The sequence below is a fragment of the Bombina bombina genome, chromosome 1 (genome assembly GCF_027579735.1).
Source record: "Bombina bombina isolate aBomBom1 chromosome 1, aBomBom1.pri, whole genome shotgun sequence".
NCBI classification, from domain to species: domain Eukaryota; kingdom Metazoa; phylum Chordata; class Amphibia; order Anura; family Bombinatoridae; genus Bombina; species Bombina bombina.
The window spans coordinates 1,509,506,077-1,509,525,879 of NC_069499.1; the positions used below are offsets into that span (position 1 = coordinate 1,509,506,077).

At 38.8% G+C, this 19,803-nt stretch overlaps 1 protein-coding gene across 6 annotated transcripts in view; it reads right to left on the reverse strand.

Annotated features, from left to right (window-relative positions):
- Positions 1–19,585, reverse strand: part of MILR1 (mast cell immunoglobulin like receptor 1) — a 267,612-nt gene extending 248,027 nt beyond the window's left edge. For 5 of the 6 annotated variants that reach the window (XM_053708062.1, XM_053708053.1, XM_053708043.1 and 2 more), the window contains exons 1-2: positions 19,353–19,423; positions 19,167–19,196 (exon numbers count right to left, since the gene is read on the reverse strand). In XM_053708062.1, the coding sequence (XP_053564037.1) occupies positions 19,167–19,196; positions 19,353–19,392 (70 nt within the window). In that variant the 5' untranslated portion in view covers positions 19,393–19,423. Of the gene's footprint in view, positions 1–19,166; positions 19,197–19,352; positions 19,424–19,549 lie in introns of those variants that run through there. The other variant, XM_053708026.1, reaches the window with a different exon arrangement.
- Between the last annotated feature and the right edge of the window lie 218 nt (positions 19,586–19,803).

Genomic DNA, 19,803 nt, shown 5'->3' on the forward strand with positions numbered 1-19,803 from the left:
TCAGGTCCACCAGACCTTGCTGAATACGGCGAGCAATACGCTTGCCGTATTCAGCATTGCACCAGCAGCTCACAAGAGCTGCGGGTGCAATGCCGCCCCCTGCAGACTGCAGGGGGGTGTCAATCAACCCGATCGTACTCGATCGGGTTGATTTCCGGCGATGTCTGTCCGCCTGCTCAGAGCAGGCGGACAGGTTATGGAGCAGCGGTTTCTGGCGAGCCTGCAGGAATCACGGGGCATCAAGCTCCATACGGAGCTTGATAAATATGCCCCATTGTGTGTTCACCAAAAATGGGCCGGCATCTAAACTTACATTCTTGCATTTCAAATAAAGATACCAAGAGAATGAAGATAATTTGATAATAGGAGTAAATTAGAAAGTTGCTTAAAATTGCATGCTCTATCTAAATTATGAAAGTAAAAAATTGGGTTCAGTGTCCCTTTAATGATATCTGAGTTTACAACAGTGTATTTCTTATTCAAAGAGTGTGTAAAATGTACTTGTTGGTTTGCTATTTTCTGGAAGTATAATTCAGTTTAGAGTGGTGATAGCCCTAGCCCATATTCTTATTTAAGAGTCTATTGTATAAGTTAGCATATCATACACTACTGACACACGTTAAATGTATGAATATTACAGTTTGTATACTTCCTATATTGAGTCGAGGGGGCCTATTTATGATGCTGCGAATGCAGTAGTTTCCGCATAAGCCTTCAGGCTCGCCGGAAACTTAAATTAAGAAGCAGCGGTCTTAAGACCACTGTTCCTTAACTCATTCACCACCTCTGAGGTGGCGGACAGCAATCATCCCAATTGGATACAATCGGGATGATTGACACCCCCTGCTAGCTTGGCCGTGAATGTGCAGGGGGCGGTATTGCACAAGCAGTTCACACGAAATGCTTGTGCAATGATAAATGCCGACAGCATATGCTGTCAGCATTTATCGATGTCCAACCGAACATGATAAATCGGCCCTTAGGGTTAATAAGTGTTAGTATTTCCTTTCCAGACAGAATTGTGTATTCAAGAATAGGCATACTCACATAGTCACTTCATTGTTTATATTACACAAGTGTGAGAATTAGCTTGTTTCTGTCACCAGTGTTCACTGTGTCATTTGTTAGACTCAGTGTCTCTCTCATCATAGGGGTTTAGTCGTTCCCTAGACAGGAAAACTTTGAAGGTAATTTCATTAGTAGATCTCAATCTTTAGAGAATGAGTGAAAGAGGGGTCTTCTGAAGTTACATTTTTACAATTTGAGCAAATTAATTCCCTTTTGTTGTCTTAAAGGGACACTGAACCCAATTTTTTTCTTTTGTAATTCAGATAGAGCATGCAATTTTTTTTTTTTATTTTTTTTTAGGGCATGCTATTTTTTTTTTTTTTATTTTATTTATGGACCAAAACAAAATACAAAATATCATACATTTGTTATCTTTGCACAGAAAACAGAAATAGGGACAGAACTACAAGGCCTGTAAAACCCAATACGTCACGATGGCCTTGCTAAATTTAAACAATATTATATTAGTTTTACTTATCATACATATTTGACGATATATTAATTACACTTCATAGTATTGTTACATCTTGTACCTTTATCCTTAAAGGTATCTTGAACCAAAACATAGTTAATACAAACCGGAAATAATGCATTTGTTGTTCATACAAAAACAATAAGATTAGAAACAGAAATATAAAACTATGATGACGTAACATAACACAATGACCTTGCTTAATTTAAATAGTTCTGTGTCAATTTTAGTTAATATAGGCAATCAAGATTACATTAATGAGCGTTGATAATGTTGCTACATCTTATAAAGTTTTCTGTGAAGATGTCTTGGGGGCCCATTTATCAAAGGGCTTGCGGACCTGATCCGACACTGCGGATCAGGTCCGCAAGACCTCGCTAAATGCGGAGAGCAATACGCTCTCCACATTTAACATTGCACCAGCAGCTCACAAGAGCTGCTGGTGCAACGCCGCCCCCTGCTGACTCGCGGCCAATCGGCCGCCAGCAGGGAGCTGTCAATCAACCCGATCGTATTCGATCGGGTTGATTTCCGGCGGTTCCTGTCCGCCTGCTCAGAGCAGGCGGACAGGGTTATGAAGCAGCGGTCTTTAGACCGCTGCTTCATAACTTGTGTTTCTGGCGAGTCTGAAGACTCGCCAGAAACACGGCCCTTCAAGCTCCATACGGAGCTTGATAAATGGGCCTGTTAGAGTTTTATTTACCTTTTCAATCCCACTCGATTTCTCCCCCCCACGTGTGCAGAAAAAAACAAGAAAACAAAACAATAACAAGGAAAAAAAGAAAAAAAAAGAAAAAAGAAAAAAAAAAAAAAAAATAGAGAAAAGAGAAAAAGAGGGAGAAGGGAAAAAAAAAAGGGGGGGACCACTTCCCTTTATCACTCTTACACTGGACCCTTCCTACTATCTACCAGTTCCCTAGTAAAACTATTTCTGTGTTTTGAAAGGGAAAAATTATATGATTTAATTCTGTAGGAGAAAATGTTTTTAGGAAGATTGCCCAATTATCGAAAAATCTTTTAACATCCTGTTCATTGTCTATATTTGTGTCTCTTTGTTCTAGTATGCACTGTTTTTTCAAACAGTTTTTCACTTCAGAGAGAGATGGAATTGACCGAGTCTTCCATTTTTTAAAAATTAAATATCTAGTAGCTAGAATAGTGGAAATTACCACCTTTTCACTGTTTTGTTTACCAGATTCTTCCCTTAAGCAGAGTGCTATCTGAAATAGTGTTAGAGAAAGAGGGGTTATTTTTAATACATTTTTTAGCCAGTATTCTACTTTGAGCCATAATATCTTGACTTTCGGACAATACCATATCATATGTAGAAAATTGGCTGCAAGGTATGAACATTTGGGGCATTTATAAAACCCTAAGTTGGCACACCTGTAGCCTTTCTCAGGGGTAAAATATGCCCTGTGAAGAAATTTAACATGGGCTTCTCTCCATGTGGCCGAAAGTGCGTTCTGAGTAACCTTGTTAATTGAAAGTTGAAGAGTTTTTATTTCTATATTACTCTGAGCAGTTAATGTATTCCAAATTGCAGTCAATTGTGTTATAACAGAGGCACCTTTATTTAAACCTAGAAAGTGGTAGCATGGTGTAATGGACATACAGCCGTTCCTAGATAATATCAGCCAATCTTCAAGTTTACCTATGTTCCAATTCCAGCCTTTTTCTTTAACTAATTCCAGCGCGAAATGCCTAAGTTGTAGATATGTGAAGAAGTCTTTGTTTGGCAGGCCAAATTCTATATTTAGCTCTTGAAATGATTTGATACAATGTCTTTCTTTATCTATTATTTGGTGAACCCTATTTAGACCAATATGATGCCATCTCTTAAAGACAGCAGAGTGAATACCTGCCTGGAATTTAGGATTTCCTAATATCGGGAGATATGGAGAGGCTTTACTATTTATTGAAAAAAGCTTAGCAATTTTTTGCCATGCTTTAAGCGGATTATAAATTATTTTCAGCTTCTTGATTTCTGTCGGGGTTTCTTTTAAATCAAGGTGAATGAGTGCAGATAACCAGTATGGGTGACAGACATTAGATTCTAGATCGTTGTTTAAGATATAATTGTTACAAGAGATCCAGTCTATGACTACTCGCGCAAGGAAACAGAAGTTGTATAGCCGTATATCAGGGCGAGCCAATCCTCCACTTTCTTTTGGTACTGAAAGTTTCCCAAGGGATATTTTTGATCTCCTTCCTTGCCATAAAAATTCTATAAGTGCACTATTAATTGATCGGATATCTTTCCCTAATAGTATTATAGGTGTATTTTGAAGAATGTAGAGTAATTTCGGGAGGAGAGCCATTTTGAATAAGGCAATTCGACCGGATAGTGATAGTGGCAAGTTTTGCCAATTCTTAAGTTTTTCTTTGATCACTTTCAGCACTGGAGGGATATTAAGATTGTAGAGATCCGCAGTTTTGACCGGGATGTAGATCCCTAGATATTTAAAGGAATCTGTAACCTGTCGAAGTGGTGTATTTGTTACAGAATTTTCCGTATTCCTGAGCCAAAGTATTTCGGATTTCGTGTAGTTTACTTTATATCCCGAGAATGAACCGAAGAAGTCCATTATACGGAAAAGTTTCGGCATATTTAATTTAGTATTTGACATATAAACAAGCAAGTCATCTGCATAGAGTCCGATTTTGATTTCATGATTATGAATTTTAATACCATCGAGAGATTGTCTTAGTTTAATTGCCAGAGGTTCAATGGCAATATTAAAAAGGAGTGGGGAGAGAGGGCAGCCCTGACGCGTACCAGTGCCTAAAGGAATAGAAGGAGAGAAACTATTATTTACTATCAGTTGTGTAGCAGATAGGGTATACAGATTTACTATGAAATCAGTAAATTTGCCCTTGATACCGAAATGATTTAACAAAGAATAGATATGCTCATGGATAATTGAATCGAATGCCTTTTCTGCATCGATAGATATGATGGCAAGATCATGTATGCCCTCTCCCCCGCTGGTTACATCTGACATTATCTCGTGGTATTCTGTCACCACTAAGACCTCCCTAATTTTTGCAGCGGAATTTCTGTTATTTAGAAACCCGGATTGGTCTGTGTGTATGATTTTTGCAAGAGCTCCTTGTAATCTAGCCGCCAATACTGCTGCTAAGATTTTGTAATCAACGTTAAGGAGGGCTATAGGTCTATATGATTCCTTACAAACAGGGTCTTTGCCTCCTTTAAGTATTAGTGTTGTGTAAGACTGAGAAAAGGAGGGAGGAATGGGTTTGCCATCAGTAAAAAAACTATTAAAAAGAGTAGAAATATGCGGGGTGACTTCGCTAAGCACGATTTTGTAAAATTCACTCGGAAGACCGTCAGGGCCAGCTGCTTTATTTAGGGATAATTTAGATATTACTTTCTTGATCTCTTCCGCCGTAACGGGTGCATTAAGGCTATTGGTAATTTCTGGAGCCAGTGTGGGGTGTTCAATTGTGCTCCAAAACTCAGCCGATTTATTTACCTCAGTGGCTTTAAGCGTGTAAAGTTCTTTAAAGTATTCATAGAATACATTCAGAATATCATCAGGTTTTGTAAGATAATCCCCTTTATGCTGCAATTTGTCTATATTTAGTTGTTTTTTTTCATTTTTAATTAATTTAGCCAATATTTTGCCTGACTTATTGCCGTACCTATACAATCTAGCCTGAATTTTCAGCTCTTTTTGTGTTTGTTGAGTTAATACAATGGCGTCTCTCTCGTTTTTTGCTCGCACATATTTTGCCCAGTTAAGAGAAGTTCTATCAAGTAGAAATTGATTATAAGAATTAAGCAAGAATTTGCAAGATTCCTTTTCCCTTAGTCTGATTTTTTTTTTAAAAGTGGCGCTATGCGATAATTTCCCCCCTCATCACTGCTTTCGCCGTCTCCCAGAATATTTCGGGTCTATTCAGATATTCTCTGTTGAAATATACATATTCTTTATATTTATTTAATAACTAGTTTTTAAATATAAAATCAGATGCTAGGTAATAGGGGAAGAAGAAGCGTGATGAAGTAGGCTGCCCAAATGCTAGTTGTAGTTCAAGGTAGATAGGTGCGTGATCTGATATTAATATCGGCATTATTGCCGCTTTGACCCTTGTTGTTAAGATACGGTCATCGATCAGAAATATATCAATTCTAGACATAGTTTTATGGGCCTTTGAGAGGCAGGTAAACTCCTGAGCAGTTGGGTTCTGATTTCTCCATATATCATATATGGCTAAATTATGCATGATTTTTTTATATAACTTGGTTTCTAAATTATCTCTTTTTTGTTTCAGGTGTTTAGTGTCTTGTCTTAGCCTGTCTAGTGGGCATTGTGGTGCCATATTGAAATCACCACCAATGATTAAAGAGCCTTCTGTGAATGATAGAAGCTTCGATTGTAAAGTGTTCCAGTATTCTGGATCAAACACGTTTGGGCCATATGTGTTACAGAGTGTGTACAACTTTTGAGCAATCTTTATTTTTAAAAGGACATATCTCCCCCCTGGATCGGCCACACAGTGGACCACTTCTGATTTGATTTTTTTACCTATTAATATTGCTACCCCCCTCTTTCTCTTAACACCAGAAGCAAAATATACTTCTTTAACCCAGGAAGTTTTTAATTTTAGGGTTTCCTCTGCAGTCAAGTGTGTTTCTTGAATGAAACCAATATCAGTTTGAAGTTTACGTAATTGTGTGAGAATTGCCTTACGTTTAATGGGTGTAGAGATCCCTCCTACATTCCATGATACTATTTTACATTTATCTATTTTTTCCTTTTAGGAGAGAGATATGATGGGAAAAGTATAGGGAGATCGCACAGAGGGGGAGGAAGGGTGAGAAGGGGAAAAAAAAAAAAAAAAAAAAAAGGGGGGACAAGAAAGGTTTTTGCTTCTTCTTCTTTCCCTTTAAAGTCACTGCACACGTGAGGGGAAGAAATCCCTTGACACCCGTCTATCCAGAGACGGGGGTCTACCCTAATGTACGCCTGCTTTTTTAGTCATATTTTTATTAACTTTTACATTTTATTACACTCTTATACTCTATTGTTGGGTTAAGGAGTCGAGTGATTTATAAAAATTTTCAGCCGAACTGGTTTCTTCGAACCAGTGCGATTTTTCATGTGCTATAACCTTAAGTTTGTGGGGATACATTATCATTGCTCGGTAGCCTTTCTGTATGAATTTGGAGCAAATGGGGGCAAGCTCCCGTCTTTTTGCTGCTGTATCAGCAGAGAAATCTTGGAACATTAACAATGTAGCCCCATTGAATGTAACCGGTTGCAGTTTACGGTAGTATTGAAATAAGGTAATTTTGTCCTGGTAGTTTAAGAGTTTTGCTATGATAGGCCTGGGTCTATTTCTGCCTTTATTGTCTGTATAGGGGGAACCCAGCCTATGTACTCTCTCAACCATTATGGGATAATGTGTAGAAGGTATTTTGAGAATATTAGGTAATACCTCTGAGATAAAGGATACAAGGTTCTCATTTTGTTGTTCCTCTGGAAGACCAATGATTCTTATGTTGTTCCTTCTGGAACGATTCTCTAAATCTTCTAATTTATTTTGGATTTTTTGTATATTAGTGTCTGCTGATTCAAGTTTAGAGCTATGTAAGGTAGTTAGGTCTTCCAGGTCAGATATCCTTTGTTCTGCTTCTTGTAGTCTAGCAGAGAACTGCCGGACTTCCTGTGTTAACAAGAGAATATCTTGTTTTAATTCAGTTTTAATGGCATCAAATTTAGGGGTGAGGGCATCCGAGATGCAGGTGACCAGACTTTGAATATTAGTTACTTCTTGTGTCGCTGGTACACTTGCCAATATAGGTTGTATGTCGGTAACACTTTCTTGTGTATTTTTTGTTTTCCTATCCCTCTGTCTGGCTGCCATGGCTGGAGAGGGGGTCTTGTGTGGGGTGTGTAAAAATTTATCCATGTGCCGAAAAAAGTAAAAATGTGAATTTTTATGTCGTGACGTGAAAAAAAGTTAGAGTGAGGTGCTCTCTAGACACATAGAAAGCCACCAAGTGGAAAGTTAGAGAGATAATTAAATCTCAGGATAAGCAAGTGGGGAGAAAAGTGAACGGTGTGGATCAAGTGGGGGAGGGAGGGGGGAAGAAAAAAAAAAAAAAAAGGAAAGGAGGGTGGGAGGTTGGAGTGTCTACGTAGGGGTGATTATATTAGCTGTGTGAAGGTCCAACCATGGCAGTAAGGGAAGGGGATATTGAATAAGATTAAGTGGAGGGTGAGATATATTGTAATTCAAAGTATATGAGGTGGATCAACACCCAGTAAGGTAGAGTAAGTAAGTACTTAGAACATCTCGTGAGGCTCTAAAGATGGTAGATGCCTACCTTTCAAGAATCACTAGAAAGGTGTTGTTTCTTTACTACAGTTTAAATACAAATTGTTAGGATATGGTGCAGATAAATTTATGTAAAAACTTGTATCTTACCAGTTTATAGTAACAAATTCTATATTAAACTATATCTATACCCGTTCAAATCTTATTGAACTCAGATGTTATAAACTTTTCCTTTCTATTCCTAATATGTTTCTATAGTTTCAAGCAGTTACATATATGAGCTCCTACACCAGCAGCTGCCTATATTAGGCTGGGTCTTATTCTATAACAATAAGTAAGGCAATTATTTTTTGCTGCTAGTGTGATACCACACATACGATTTTAATTTTAGATTTTTGAAGAGACTTTTATAAATTACTATATCAGTTCCAGTTTTCACAAAGATATCAGCCGCAGATTCAATATATCTCCAACTGAATTAGTGTATGTAATAAAGCTTATACAAGATTATCTTCAGACTATAAGGGTCTCATGTTAAGGTCCCTTTATAGAAACAACAATAGGAACAATAGTTTTTCTTCATTAAAGCTAAACACCTGATTTAACTGGAGAGCTAAAGAGATAGGAAAAAAGCAGACACAAAAAAAAAAAGGAAAAAGCAAAGGAGAAAAAAGGAATCTATATAGTTGCAAAGTATTTAGCTGTTAACACAGTATGCACTTATTTTATGTAGACACCAGATTTGAACCTTGAGTCAGTTAGAGGAGTAAAGTTCAGAATATCTAATTAATATTTTCCAGCATATACCATATCCAGGATTTAAATCTAGCAGGTAGTGTTTTCAGTCTGAGATGTATTAGTTAAGTTCAGCTATAGGGCGATGTTTATCCCTTCTCCTCCTTTCCTAAGTGTCCAGGCAAGGGTATATATCTGTTTACTTTAAGTGGGGATTTCTTGTAATACCCGTTCAGATTTAGAGAGTCATCCGTTCTGCGTGTAAAGTTTAGTTATTCTGCTTCAATGTTATTCGATGTTAGCATTTTCCTCTTCTGGAGTTTGCACTTTTGCCATTACCATATAACATGTATCACAGTGTTTTTGAATGAAACTCACCCCCTCCTGTGCTGTTTGTCCAGCTACCACCCGCGGCATCCGACTTCCAGCCGTTTGCGGGACAATTCGCGGTCAGCAGGGCCGAGGCTCCTCCGCCCTGAGAAAAGAACACAGCCAACTCCCCCCACGCAGCACCGGTGGGGGGGGGAGAGGATGTCGCCACACCAAGCGGGCAACGGGGCAGAGAGGCGGCCACGCGCTGGATCCAGCAGCCCTTCCGAGTCCGACTCCCTCCCACGCAGCACCGGTGGGGGAGGGCGAGGGGCGGGCCCCGCGAGGGGCGGGGGATAGTTCATTCAGGGGTGGTAGCCTCACAGAGGGGGGGGGGGGGAGAGCTGGGCTTCAGAGGAATAGCGGGGCTGTAAGTAAAGTCAGAGATAGTGAGCTGAGGCACTGACAGTCACAAGCCGCTTTCAAGACCAAATGGTCAATAGGCAGAGAGCTGTAGCCAGAAGTACCAGTTAGCCAGCAGGTAAGCTCAGCACAGTGGGATGGCGTGCCACTGTGGGGTTCTGGAGTAGGTCTGCGGTATCTATCGGGGGGAATAGCCCCAGAGCCTGGGGCTGGTGCGGGAATCCTCCACCAATTTCCCAGTGATTGGAGAAACGAGCTAGCAGCACCTGAGCAGGCACCTGTGCAGCACCTGCATGTAGCTCCTCCTCCACCGGAACCTCAGCCAGAGCATGCAATTTTAAGCAACTTTCTAATTTACTCCTATTATCAATTTTTCTTTGTTCTCTTGCTATCATTATTTGAAAAAGAAGGCATCTAAGCTTTTTTTTGGTTTCAGTACTCTGGACAGCACTTTTTTATTGGTGGATGAATTTATCCACCAATCAGCAAGGACAACCCAGGTTGTTCACCAAAAATGGGCCGGCATCTAAACTTACATTCTTGCATTTCTAATAAAGATACCAAGAGAATGAAGAAAATTTGATAATAGGAGTAAATTAGAAAGTTGCTTAAAATTTCATGCTCAATCTGAATCATGAAAGAAATTTTTTGGGTACAGTGTCCCTTTAAGGCCTACCTTACGTTAGTTTAATATCCAGAGGTGGATTCTCTTGTAAATAAATGATTTCATATATAGGTATGTATAGATTTCTCCACAATTAATGTAACAGACTTACTAATGCAATAATCACGCATTCTGAATGATTAACCTATATTTGTAAATTAAGTGATGGTAAATTTAAGTAGACATTACTAAAAATTCTTAATATGTGCATTATTTTATATGTAATGGTACATTTTTATGCATCTATAATATTGTGAAATACTTTGATTCATTCTGTAGTTTTTATTTTCTTAATCCCCCTCTGCTTGCCCCATTCATTCTTTTTTTTCCTGAGGTGAGATTTTCACCTTAAATCTTCATAGCCACGAATAATTTTTCCTCAAATACTACTAGTGGGTCAATTGGATGCCATTTTGAAATCATACACTCTGTGGCATATTTATCAAGCTCCGAATGAAGCTTGATGCCCCGTGTTTCTGGCGAGCCTGCAAGCTCACCAGAAACAGCAGTTATGAAGCAGCGGTCACAAAGACCGCTGATCCATAACCCTGTCCGCCTGCTCTGAGCAGGCGGACCGACATCGGGTACGATCAGGTTGATTGAAGCCCCCTGCTGGCGGCCTATTGGCCGCGAGTCTGCAGGGGGCGGCGTTGCACCAGCAGCTCTTGTGAGCTGCTGGTGTAATGCGGAATACGGAGAGCGTATTGATCTCCGTATTCAGCGAGGTCTGTCGGACCTGATCCGCACTGTCGGATCAGGTCCGACAGACCTTGATAAATAGAGGCCTCTGTCTGAATCATGAAAGTTTCCTTGTGCCTTCCACGTCCCCTTGAACATAACAGTTTGTTTTTTTATGGGTTCTTAAAAGGACTTTACTCTAAGGGTAGGGTTGCCAGCTGTCAGTATTCAACCGGACAGTCTGGTATTTTAGTATGCTGTCCAGTAAAATCTGTACAAAAATATTGGACACTTTAAGGGACAGTCTACACCACAAGTTTTATTGTTTAAAAAGATAGATAATGCCTTTATAACCCATTCCCCAGTTTTGCAAACCCAACACAGTTATATTAATATATGTTTTACCTCTGTGATTACCTTGTATCTAAGCCTCTGCAGACTTCCCCTTATCTCAGTGCTTTTGACAGACAGGCAGTTTAGTGCTGACTCATAAATAACCCCATGGGAGTGAGCACAATGTTAACTATATGACACACATGAACTAGTACTGTCTAAGTGTAAAAAACTTTCAAAATGCTCTGAACTAAGAGGCGGTTTTTAACGGTTTAGAAATCAGTTTGAGCATACCTAGGTTTAGCTGTTCAAAAATACCATCAAAGGAACAAAGCAAATGTAATGATAACAGTCAATTGGAAAGTTGTTTAAAATTGCATTCTCTATCTGAATCATGAAAGTTTAATTTTGACTAGACTGTCCCTTTAAATGTCCAGTATATTTATAAAATGTAATTGTGCTAGAGTAGTGCATGTCAATAACCCCGAGTGAGCGAGTGTCGGGATGATTAATCTCTCCACTTCAGAGGGAAAATAAAAAAGAAGCGGTTTCAGCTTCTTAAATATATAGTGTCAGCTAAATGTAAAGGATCTCCTTAGCCTTTATGTAGTACAAATATGGCCCAAAAAGAAGGAACACTGTGCATTTTCTATTATATTTGTTACAGGCAGCCATGGGGGTGTTAAATTATTGCTGTGTGTGTGCTCCTGGCAGTCAGAGGGGTCAAATCAATAGTTTTTATGTGTGTTACTGGCAACCAAGAGGATAACATGACTACTCTGTCGTGAAAAATATACATGGTGGTATCAAGAGGGTTTTTTTGGGGGGATATTGTATGACTCGACCTACTACCTGTGCCCAGTCACCTATAGGTTATACAGTGATTTTATTGAGCACAGCTGGCATCCCTATCTGAGGGACCTTCTTACCCTTTCTCTACCAGAATTTCAAAGACAAACTTGCCTATGGTACCAGAGATATTTTTTTTTAGCATTTTTGCTATCACTAACGGCTAGATTTAGAGTTCTGCGGCCAAAGGGGTGCATTAGCTACACGTGCTTTTTTTCCCCCGCACCTTTTAAATACCGCTGGTATTTAGAGTTCACAGAATGACTGCGTTTTCAGTGCGTTAGGCTCCAAAAAGGGAGCGTAGAGCATAATTTAACGCCACTGCTACTCTAAATTCCAGCGGTGCTTACGGACGCGGCCAGCTTCAAAAACGTGCTTGTGCACGATTCCCCCATAGAAAACAATGGGGCCATTTGAGCTGAAAAAAAAACATAACACCTGCAAAAAAGCAGCGTTCAGCTCCTAACGCAGCCCCATTGTTTTCTATGGGGAAACACTTCCTACGTCTGCACCTAACACTCTAACATGTACCCCGAATCTAAACACCCCTAACCTTACACTTATTAACCCCTATTCTGCCGCCCCTGCTATCGCTGACACCTGCATATTTTTTTTAACCCCTAATCTGCCGCTCCGTAAACCGCCGCTACCTACATTATCCCTATGTACCCCTAATCTGCTGCCCCTAACACCGCCGACCCCTATATTATATTTATTAACCCCTAATCTGCCCCCCACAACATCGCCTCCACCTGCCTACACTTATTAACCCCTAATCTGCCGAGCGGACCGCACCGCTACTATAATAAAGTTATTAACCCCTAATCCGCCTCACTCCCGCCTCAATAACCCTATAATAAATAGTATTAACCCCTAATCTGCCCTCCCTAACATCGCCGACACCTAACTTCAATTATTAACCCCTAATCTGCCGACCGAATCTCGCCGCTACTGTAATAAATGGATTAACCCCTAAAGCTAAGTCTAACCCTAACACTAACACCCCCCTAAGTTAAATATAATTTTTATCTAACGAAATAAATTAACTCTTATTAAATAAATTATTCCTATTTAAAGCTAAATACTTACCTGTAAAATAAACCCTAATATAGCTACAATATAAATTATAATTATATTATAGCTATTTTAGGATTAATATTTATTTTACAGGCAACTTTGTATTTATTTTAACCAGGTACAATAGCTATTAAATAGTTAAGAACTATTTAATAGCTAAAATAGTTAAAATAATTACAAAATTACCTGTAAAATAAATCCTAACCTAAGTTACAATTAAACCTAACACTACACTATCAATAAATTAATTAAATACAATACCTACAATTATCTACAATTAAACTTAACACTACACTATCAATAAATTAATTAAATACAATATCTACAAATAAATACAATTAAATAAACTAACTAAAGTACAAAAAATAAAAAAGAACTAAGTTACAAAAAATAAAAAAATATTTACAAACATTAGAAACATATTACAACAATTTTAAACTAATTACACCTACTCTAAGCCCCCTAATAAAATAACAAAGCCCCCCAAAATAAAAAAATGTCCTACCCTATTCTAAATTAAAAAAGTTCAAAGCTCTTTTACCTTACCAGCCCTGAAAAGGGCCCTTTGTGGGGCATGCCCCAAATAATTCTGCTCTTTTGCCTGGAAAAAACCCACCACCCACATACCCCTAATCTAACCCAAACACCCCTTAAATAAACCTAACACTAAGCCCCTGAAGATCTCCCTACCTTGTCTTCACCTCACCGGGTCCCGATCTGTCCAGAAGAGCCTCCGATGTCTTAATCCAAGCCCAAGTGGGGGGCTGAAGAGTGACATCCATCCTCGGGCTGAAGTCTGGATCCAAGCGGCGGCTGAAGAAATCCATCATCGGGCTGAAGTCGGAAGTCCATCATTGGGATGAAGTCTTCTATCAAGCAGCATCTTCAATCTTCTTTCTTCCGGAGCGGAGCAGAGCCATCTTCTTCCCAGCCGACGCGGATCCATCCTCTTCTAACGACGCCTACTCGCCGAATGACGGTTCCTTTAAATGACGTCATCCAAGATGGCGTCCCTCGAATTCCGATTGGCTGATAGGATTGAACTTGAATCTGATTGGCTGATGGAATATTCCTACCTTAATTCCGATTGACTGATAGAATCCTATCAGCCAATCGGAATTCGAGGGACGCCATCTTGGATGACGTCATTTAAAGGAACCGTCATTCGGCGAGTAGGCGTCGTTAGAAGAGGATGGATCCGCGTCGGCTGGGAAGAAGATGGCTCCGCTCCGGAAGAAAGAAGATTGAAGATGCTGCTTGATAGAAGACTTCATCCCGATGATGGACTTCCGACTTCAGCCCGATGATGGATTTCTTCAGCCACCGCTTGGATCCAGACTTCAGCCCGAGGATGGACGTCACTCTTCAGCCCCCCGCTTGGGCTTGGATCAAGACATCGGAGGCTCTTCTGGACAGATCGGGACCCGGTGAGGTGAAGACAAGGTAGGGAGATCTTCAGGGGCTTAGTGTTAGGTTTATTTAAGGGGGGTTTGGGTTAGATTAGGGGTATGTGGGTGGTGGGTTGTAATGTTGGGGGGGGGTATTGTATGTGTTTTTTTTACAGGCAAAAGAGCTGAATTCTTTGGGGCATGCCCCGCAAAGGGCCCTTTTCAGGGCTGGTAAGGTAAAAGAGCTTTGAACTTTTTTAATTTAGAATAGGGTAGGGCATTTTTTTATTTTGGGGGTCTTTGTTATTTTATTAGGGGGCTTAGAGTAGGTGTAATTAGTTTAAAATTTTAATATTTTTCTAATGTTTGTAAATATTTTTTTATTTTTTGTAACTTAGTTCTTTTTTATTTTTTGTACTTTAGTTAGTTTATTTAATTGTATTTATTTGCAGGTATTTTATTTAATTAATTTATTGATAGTGTAGTGTTAGGTTTAATTGTAGATAATTGTAGGTATTTTATTTAATTAATTTATTGATAGTGTAGTGTTAGGTTTAATTGTAACTTAGGTTAGGATTTATTTTACAGGTAATTTTGTAATTATTTTAACTAGGTAACTATTAAATAGTTATTAACTATTTAATAGCTATTGTACCTGGTTAATATAATTACAAAGTTGCCTGTAAAATAAATAGTAATCCTAAAATAGCTACAATATAATTATAATTTATATTGTAGCTATATTAGGGTTTATTTTACAGGTAAGTATTTAGCTTTAAATAGGAATAAGTTATTTAATAATAGTTAATTTATTTCGTTAGATAAAAATTATATTTAACTTAGGGGGGTGTTAGTGTTAGGGTTAGACTTAGCTTTAGGGGTTAATCCATTTATTACAGTAGCGGCGAGATTCGGTCGGCAGATTAGGGGTTAATAATTGAAGTTAGGTGTCGGCGATGTTAGGGAGGGCAGATTAGGGGTTAATACTATTTATTATAGGGTTATTGAGGCGGGAGTGAGGCGGATTAGGGGTTAATAACTTTATTATAAAAGCGGCGCGGTCCGGTCGGCAGATTAGGGGTTAATAAGTGTAGGCAGGTGGAGGCGACGTTGAGGGGGGCAGATTAGGGGTTAATAAATATAATATAGGGGTCGGCGGTGTTAGGGGCAGCAGATTAGGGGTTCATAGGGATAACGTAGGTGGCAGCGGCGTGATTAGGGGTTAAAAAATTTTAATAGAGTGGCGGCGATGTGGGGGGACCTCGGTTTAGGGGTTCATAGGTAGTTTATGGGTTTTAGTGTACTTTAGAGCACAGTAGTAAAGAGCTTTATAAACCGGCGTTAGCCCAGAAAGCTCTTAACTACTGTTTTTTTTCTGCGGCTGTAAATACCGGCGTTAGAAAGATCCCATTGAAAAGATAGGATACGCAAATGGCGTAGGGGGATCTGCGGTATGGAAAAGTCACGGCTGCAAAGTGAGCGTTAGACCCTTTCCTGACTGACTCCAAATACCAGAGGGCGGTAAAAACCAGCGTTAGGACCCTCTAACGCTGGTTTTCACGGCTACCGCCCAACTCTAAATCTAGCCGTAAGTTTGAACAGAAATAGAAATATTTTAATCCCAGGTATATTTCATGCCACCATTTGCCTGCCAAATGCAAGCGTATAAAAAAAATTGATAACTTTTTCACAAACTTTAGATTTCTCACTGCAATTATTTACATACAACTACTGCAATCATAAGACACATTGTTGTAAAAGCTTCCATTTATTCAGAAATGGTAGCCATGCATGGCATGCCATTGGTTTTTGGTAATTAGAAGGCCGCTAATTGCAGCTGACTCACTTCTGAAACTCCTGGCAACAAAGGGGTTAATTAGTTAGTTATTAAGGTAATATTTGCTGTAGTGAAGGGATTACCCTCACACATGACACCTCCCTGATCCCTCCCAAACAACTGCTGGTAATGCTGATAGACGGGGGGGTACAGAGTGTACCTACCAATGAGTGCTTGGAAAACTCTGGGGCGTGATCCGATATACGGCGCAGGTTTCAGCGCAAGTGTGGAAACCTGCGCCGCCCGTAGTTTGACCTCGCACATCGGGCTATCACATATACGGCGCCGGCAGTTGCTAAAGTGCCGTAAGTTGGACAAACTAGCGATGTCCAGAAATAAGCGTAAGTATAAATTTCTGGAGTCACCAGTGACTTACGGCACTTTAGAAACTGCCTGCGCCTACAAAAACGTACTAAATATGAAATCTCCCGTAACTGTCTAACACGCCTCCCAAACATCATCCCGACACGTATACCCCTCTATCCGCAATCCCCCCTCTCACCCCTAATAATAAATATATTAACCCCTAAACCGCCGCTCCCGGACCCCGCCGCCAGCTACATTAAATGTATTACCCCCTAATATGATCCCCTTACACCGCCGCCACCTATATTAAATTTATTAACCCCTAATCTAATCCCCCTACACCGCTGCCACCTATATTAAATATATTAACCCCTAATCTAATCCCCCTACACCGCCGCCACCTATATTAAATATATTAACCCCTAATCTAATCCCCCTACACCGCCGCCACCTATATTAAATTTATTAACCCCTAATCTAATCCCCCTACACCGCCGCCACCTATATTAAATTTATTAACCCCTAATCTAATCCCCTTACACCGCCACCACCTATATTAAATATACTAACCCCTAATCTAATCCCCCCTACACCGCCGCCACCTATATTAAATTTATTAACCCCTAATCTAATCCCCCTACACTGCCGCCACCTATATTAAATTTATTAACCCCTAATCTAATCTCCCTACACCGCCGCCACCTATATTAAATATATTAACCCCTAAACCTAAGTCTAACCCTAACACCCCCTAACTTAATTATTATTTAAATAAATCTAAATAATATTAATATTATTAACTAAATTATTCCTATTTAAAACTAAATACTTACCTATAAAATAAACCCTAAGATAGCTACAATATAATTAATAATTACATTGTAGCTATTTTAGGGTTTATATTTATTTTACAGGTAACTTTGTATTTATTTTAACTAGGTACAATAGCTATTAAATAGTTAATAACTATTTAATAGCTACCTAGTTAAAATAATTACAAAATTACCTGTAAAATAAATCCTAACCTAAGTTACCATTACACCTAACACTACACTATCAATAAATTAATTAAATAAACTACAATTATCTCAACTATAATACAATTAAATACACTAAACTATATTACAAAAACAAACAAACACTAAATTACAAAAAATAAAAAAAGATTACAAGAATTTTAAGCTAATTACACCTAATCTAAGCCTCCTAATAAAATAAAAAAGCCCCCCAAATAATAAAATTTCCCTACCCTAAACTAAATTACAAAAGTAATCAGCTCTATTACCAGCCCTTAAAAGGGACTTTTGCGGGGCATTGCCCCAAAGTAATCAGCTCTTTTACCTGTAAAAAAAAGAACAACCCCCCCCATTACAACCCACCACCCACACACCCCTACTCTAAAACCCACCCGATCCCCCCTTAAAAAGTCTAACACCCAAGTGCTCCTTACCTGTCCTGAAGACCGGCGGAGAAGGTCCTGTTCCAGGCGGAGAAGTCTTCTTTCAGGCGACGACCTCTTCTTCTTCCAGGAACCAGCCGGCGCGGAGCGGAGGAGTTGAAGACCGATGACCGCAGAGCTGAAGACCGTCCACTCTGGAACTGAAGACCGGCCACGCTGGAACTGAAGAACGGCGACGCCTGAACTGAGGACCGCGGAGCCATGGAGCGTGGAGCATCCTCTTCATACGATCTCCGCCGTAAACTGAATAGGAATTCAAGGTACGCGATTAAAAATGGCGTCCCTTGAATTCCTATTGGCTGATTTGAGCCTTCAAATTCAAATCAGCCAATCGGATGAGAGCACTGTAATTCTATTGGCTGATTTGAATAGCCAATAGAATAAGAGCTACTGTAATTCTATGCAAGGGATGCAAGGGGCATAGGTTTGGAGTAGGATATCTGATCCTCAAATCTGGTACAAACAGGTTCAGAGACATGTGCCTCTTGTCTGGGGACTGTGTTTTTTTTAATAGCACCCTTTCAAGGGTGAAAGGGGGTTTGGTTTAGGATCTGTAGTGTGCTAAATCTGGCATAAAATGTATGTAGTAATTACTGATGTGTGACCTGAAATCAGGTAACTGCTCATAAATGGCATTAAAGTATTGGGCATGGATTTGCAGTCTAAAGCCTGATGTTGGCTCATAATAGTATTCAAGAGTACAAGAGCCATACATGGCTAATGTTTGTCTTTATAGATGGCAGAGAAAGATCGCTGGAATACGCATCTGGCCTAAGGGTCTAAAGGTGCTATTATTATGGAACTACAGGGATAAGTAACTTAGCCTCCTTTATGAAGTACATAAAGTTTACCTTGTATATCATTAAATAAATAATCCCATATACATTATAAATCCCTTAAAGTGTCTACTAAAATATGTCCACTATCAAAATAAAATAAATAATATGCCTGGTTACTATCACGCTAAAAAAATTCATCCTAGATCCTAAGCAAATGCTTCAAACCATTTATATATTAATTTGTGAGTTATGTCAAAAGAAATATAAACTGCCAACCGCCCCTTCATCAAATGATTAAAAAAGGCCAGTATGCCCTTGAGAGACAATCATTTTAATTCACATACAGTTACATATACTAAAATGTGTGCAGAATAAATAAATAAATATATATATAAATATATATATATATATATATATATATATATATATATATATAAAAATAAAATATTACTATAGTAGCATTTCTCCAGTATTACTTACTTCCTTTGTTGTTTGTGCTTTTTCCATCAGCTTAAAAGAGAAAAAAGAAAAAGAGTTATTAATCAAGTAAAAAAAATTATTGAACATAAAAATCAATAACACCAAAAACTCTGATTCCCTAACAGTCATATTTTCCACAGTTTAAAAAAAATTAACATTAAATAAAACAATGTATTCAGGACGTACATTTCCAGAGCAAGAAGAAAAAAAATATAAATTTAAACATAGTTCTTCTGTGGTTCCTCGTCCATGGAAGTTTGCTGCATCAAAGAACAAAAATAGATTTACAGAAGTAACATATCTCACTTTTGACATCCCTTATTGCTTAATGACTGTGACCGTATATGCAAATATATTTAAATACATTTGATTCTTAGTATTACCTCTCTGGTGCATCAATGTAAGTCTCAGTATGTGTATTAGTGTATGTTCATGTGTCTACATTGTTGTGTATAGATCAGAGTGTATATAAATCTGTGTATTTTATTGATAGGTAGGAGGCTTTATATTTTGTGCAAAACTTTATATACCGTCCAGTTAGCAGCAGAGAATGAAATAACCAGTCAGAAAAAAGGAAATGCATCCCATGACTGACTTACTGTACGGTTCCTACAATATTTAAAGGGACAATCTTTCA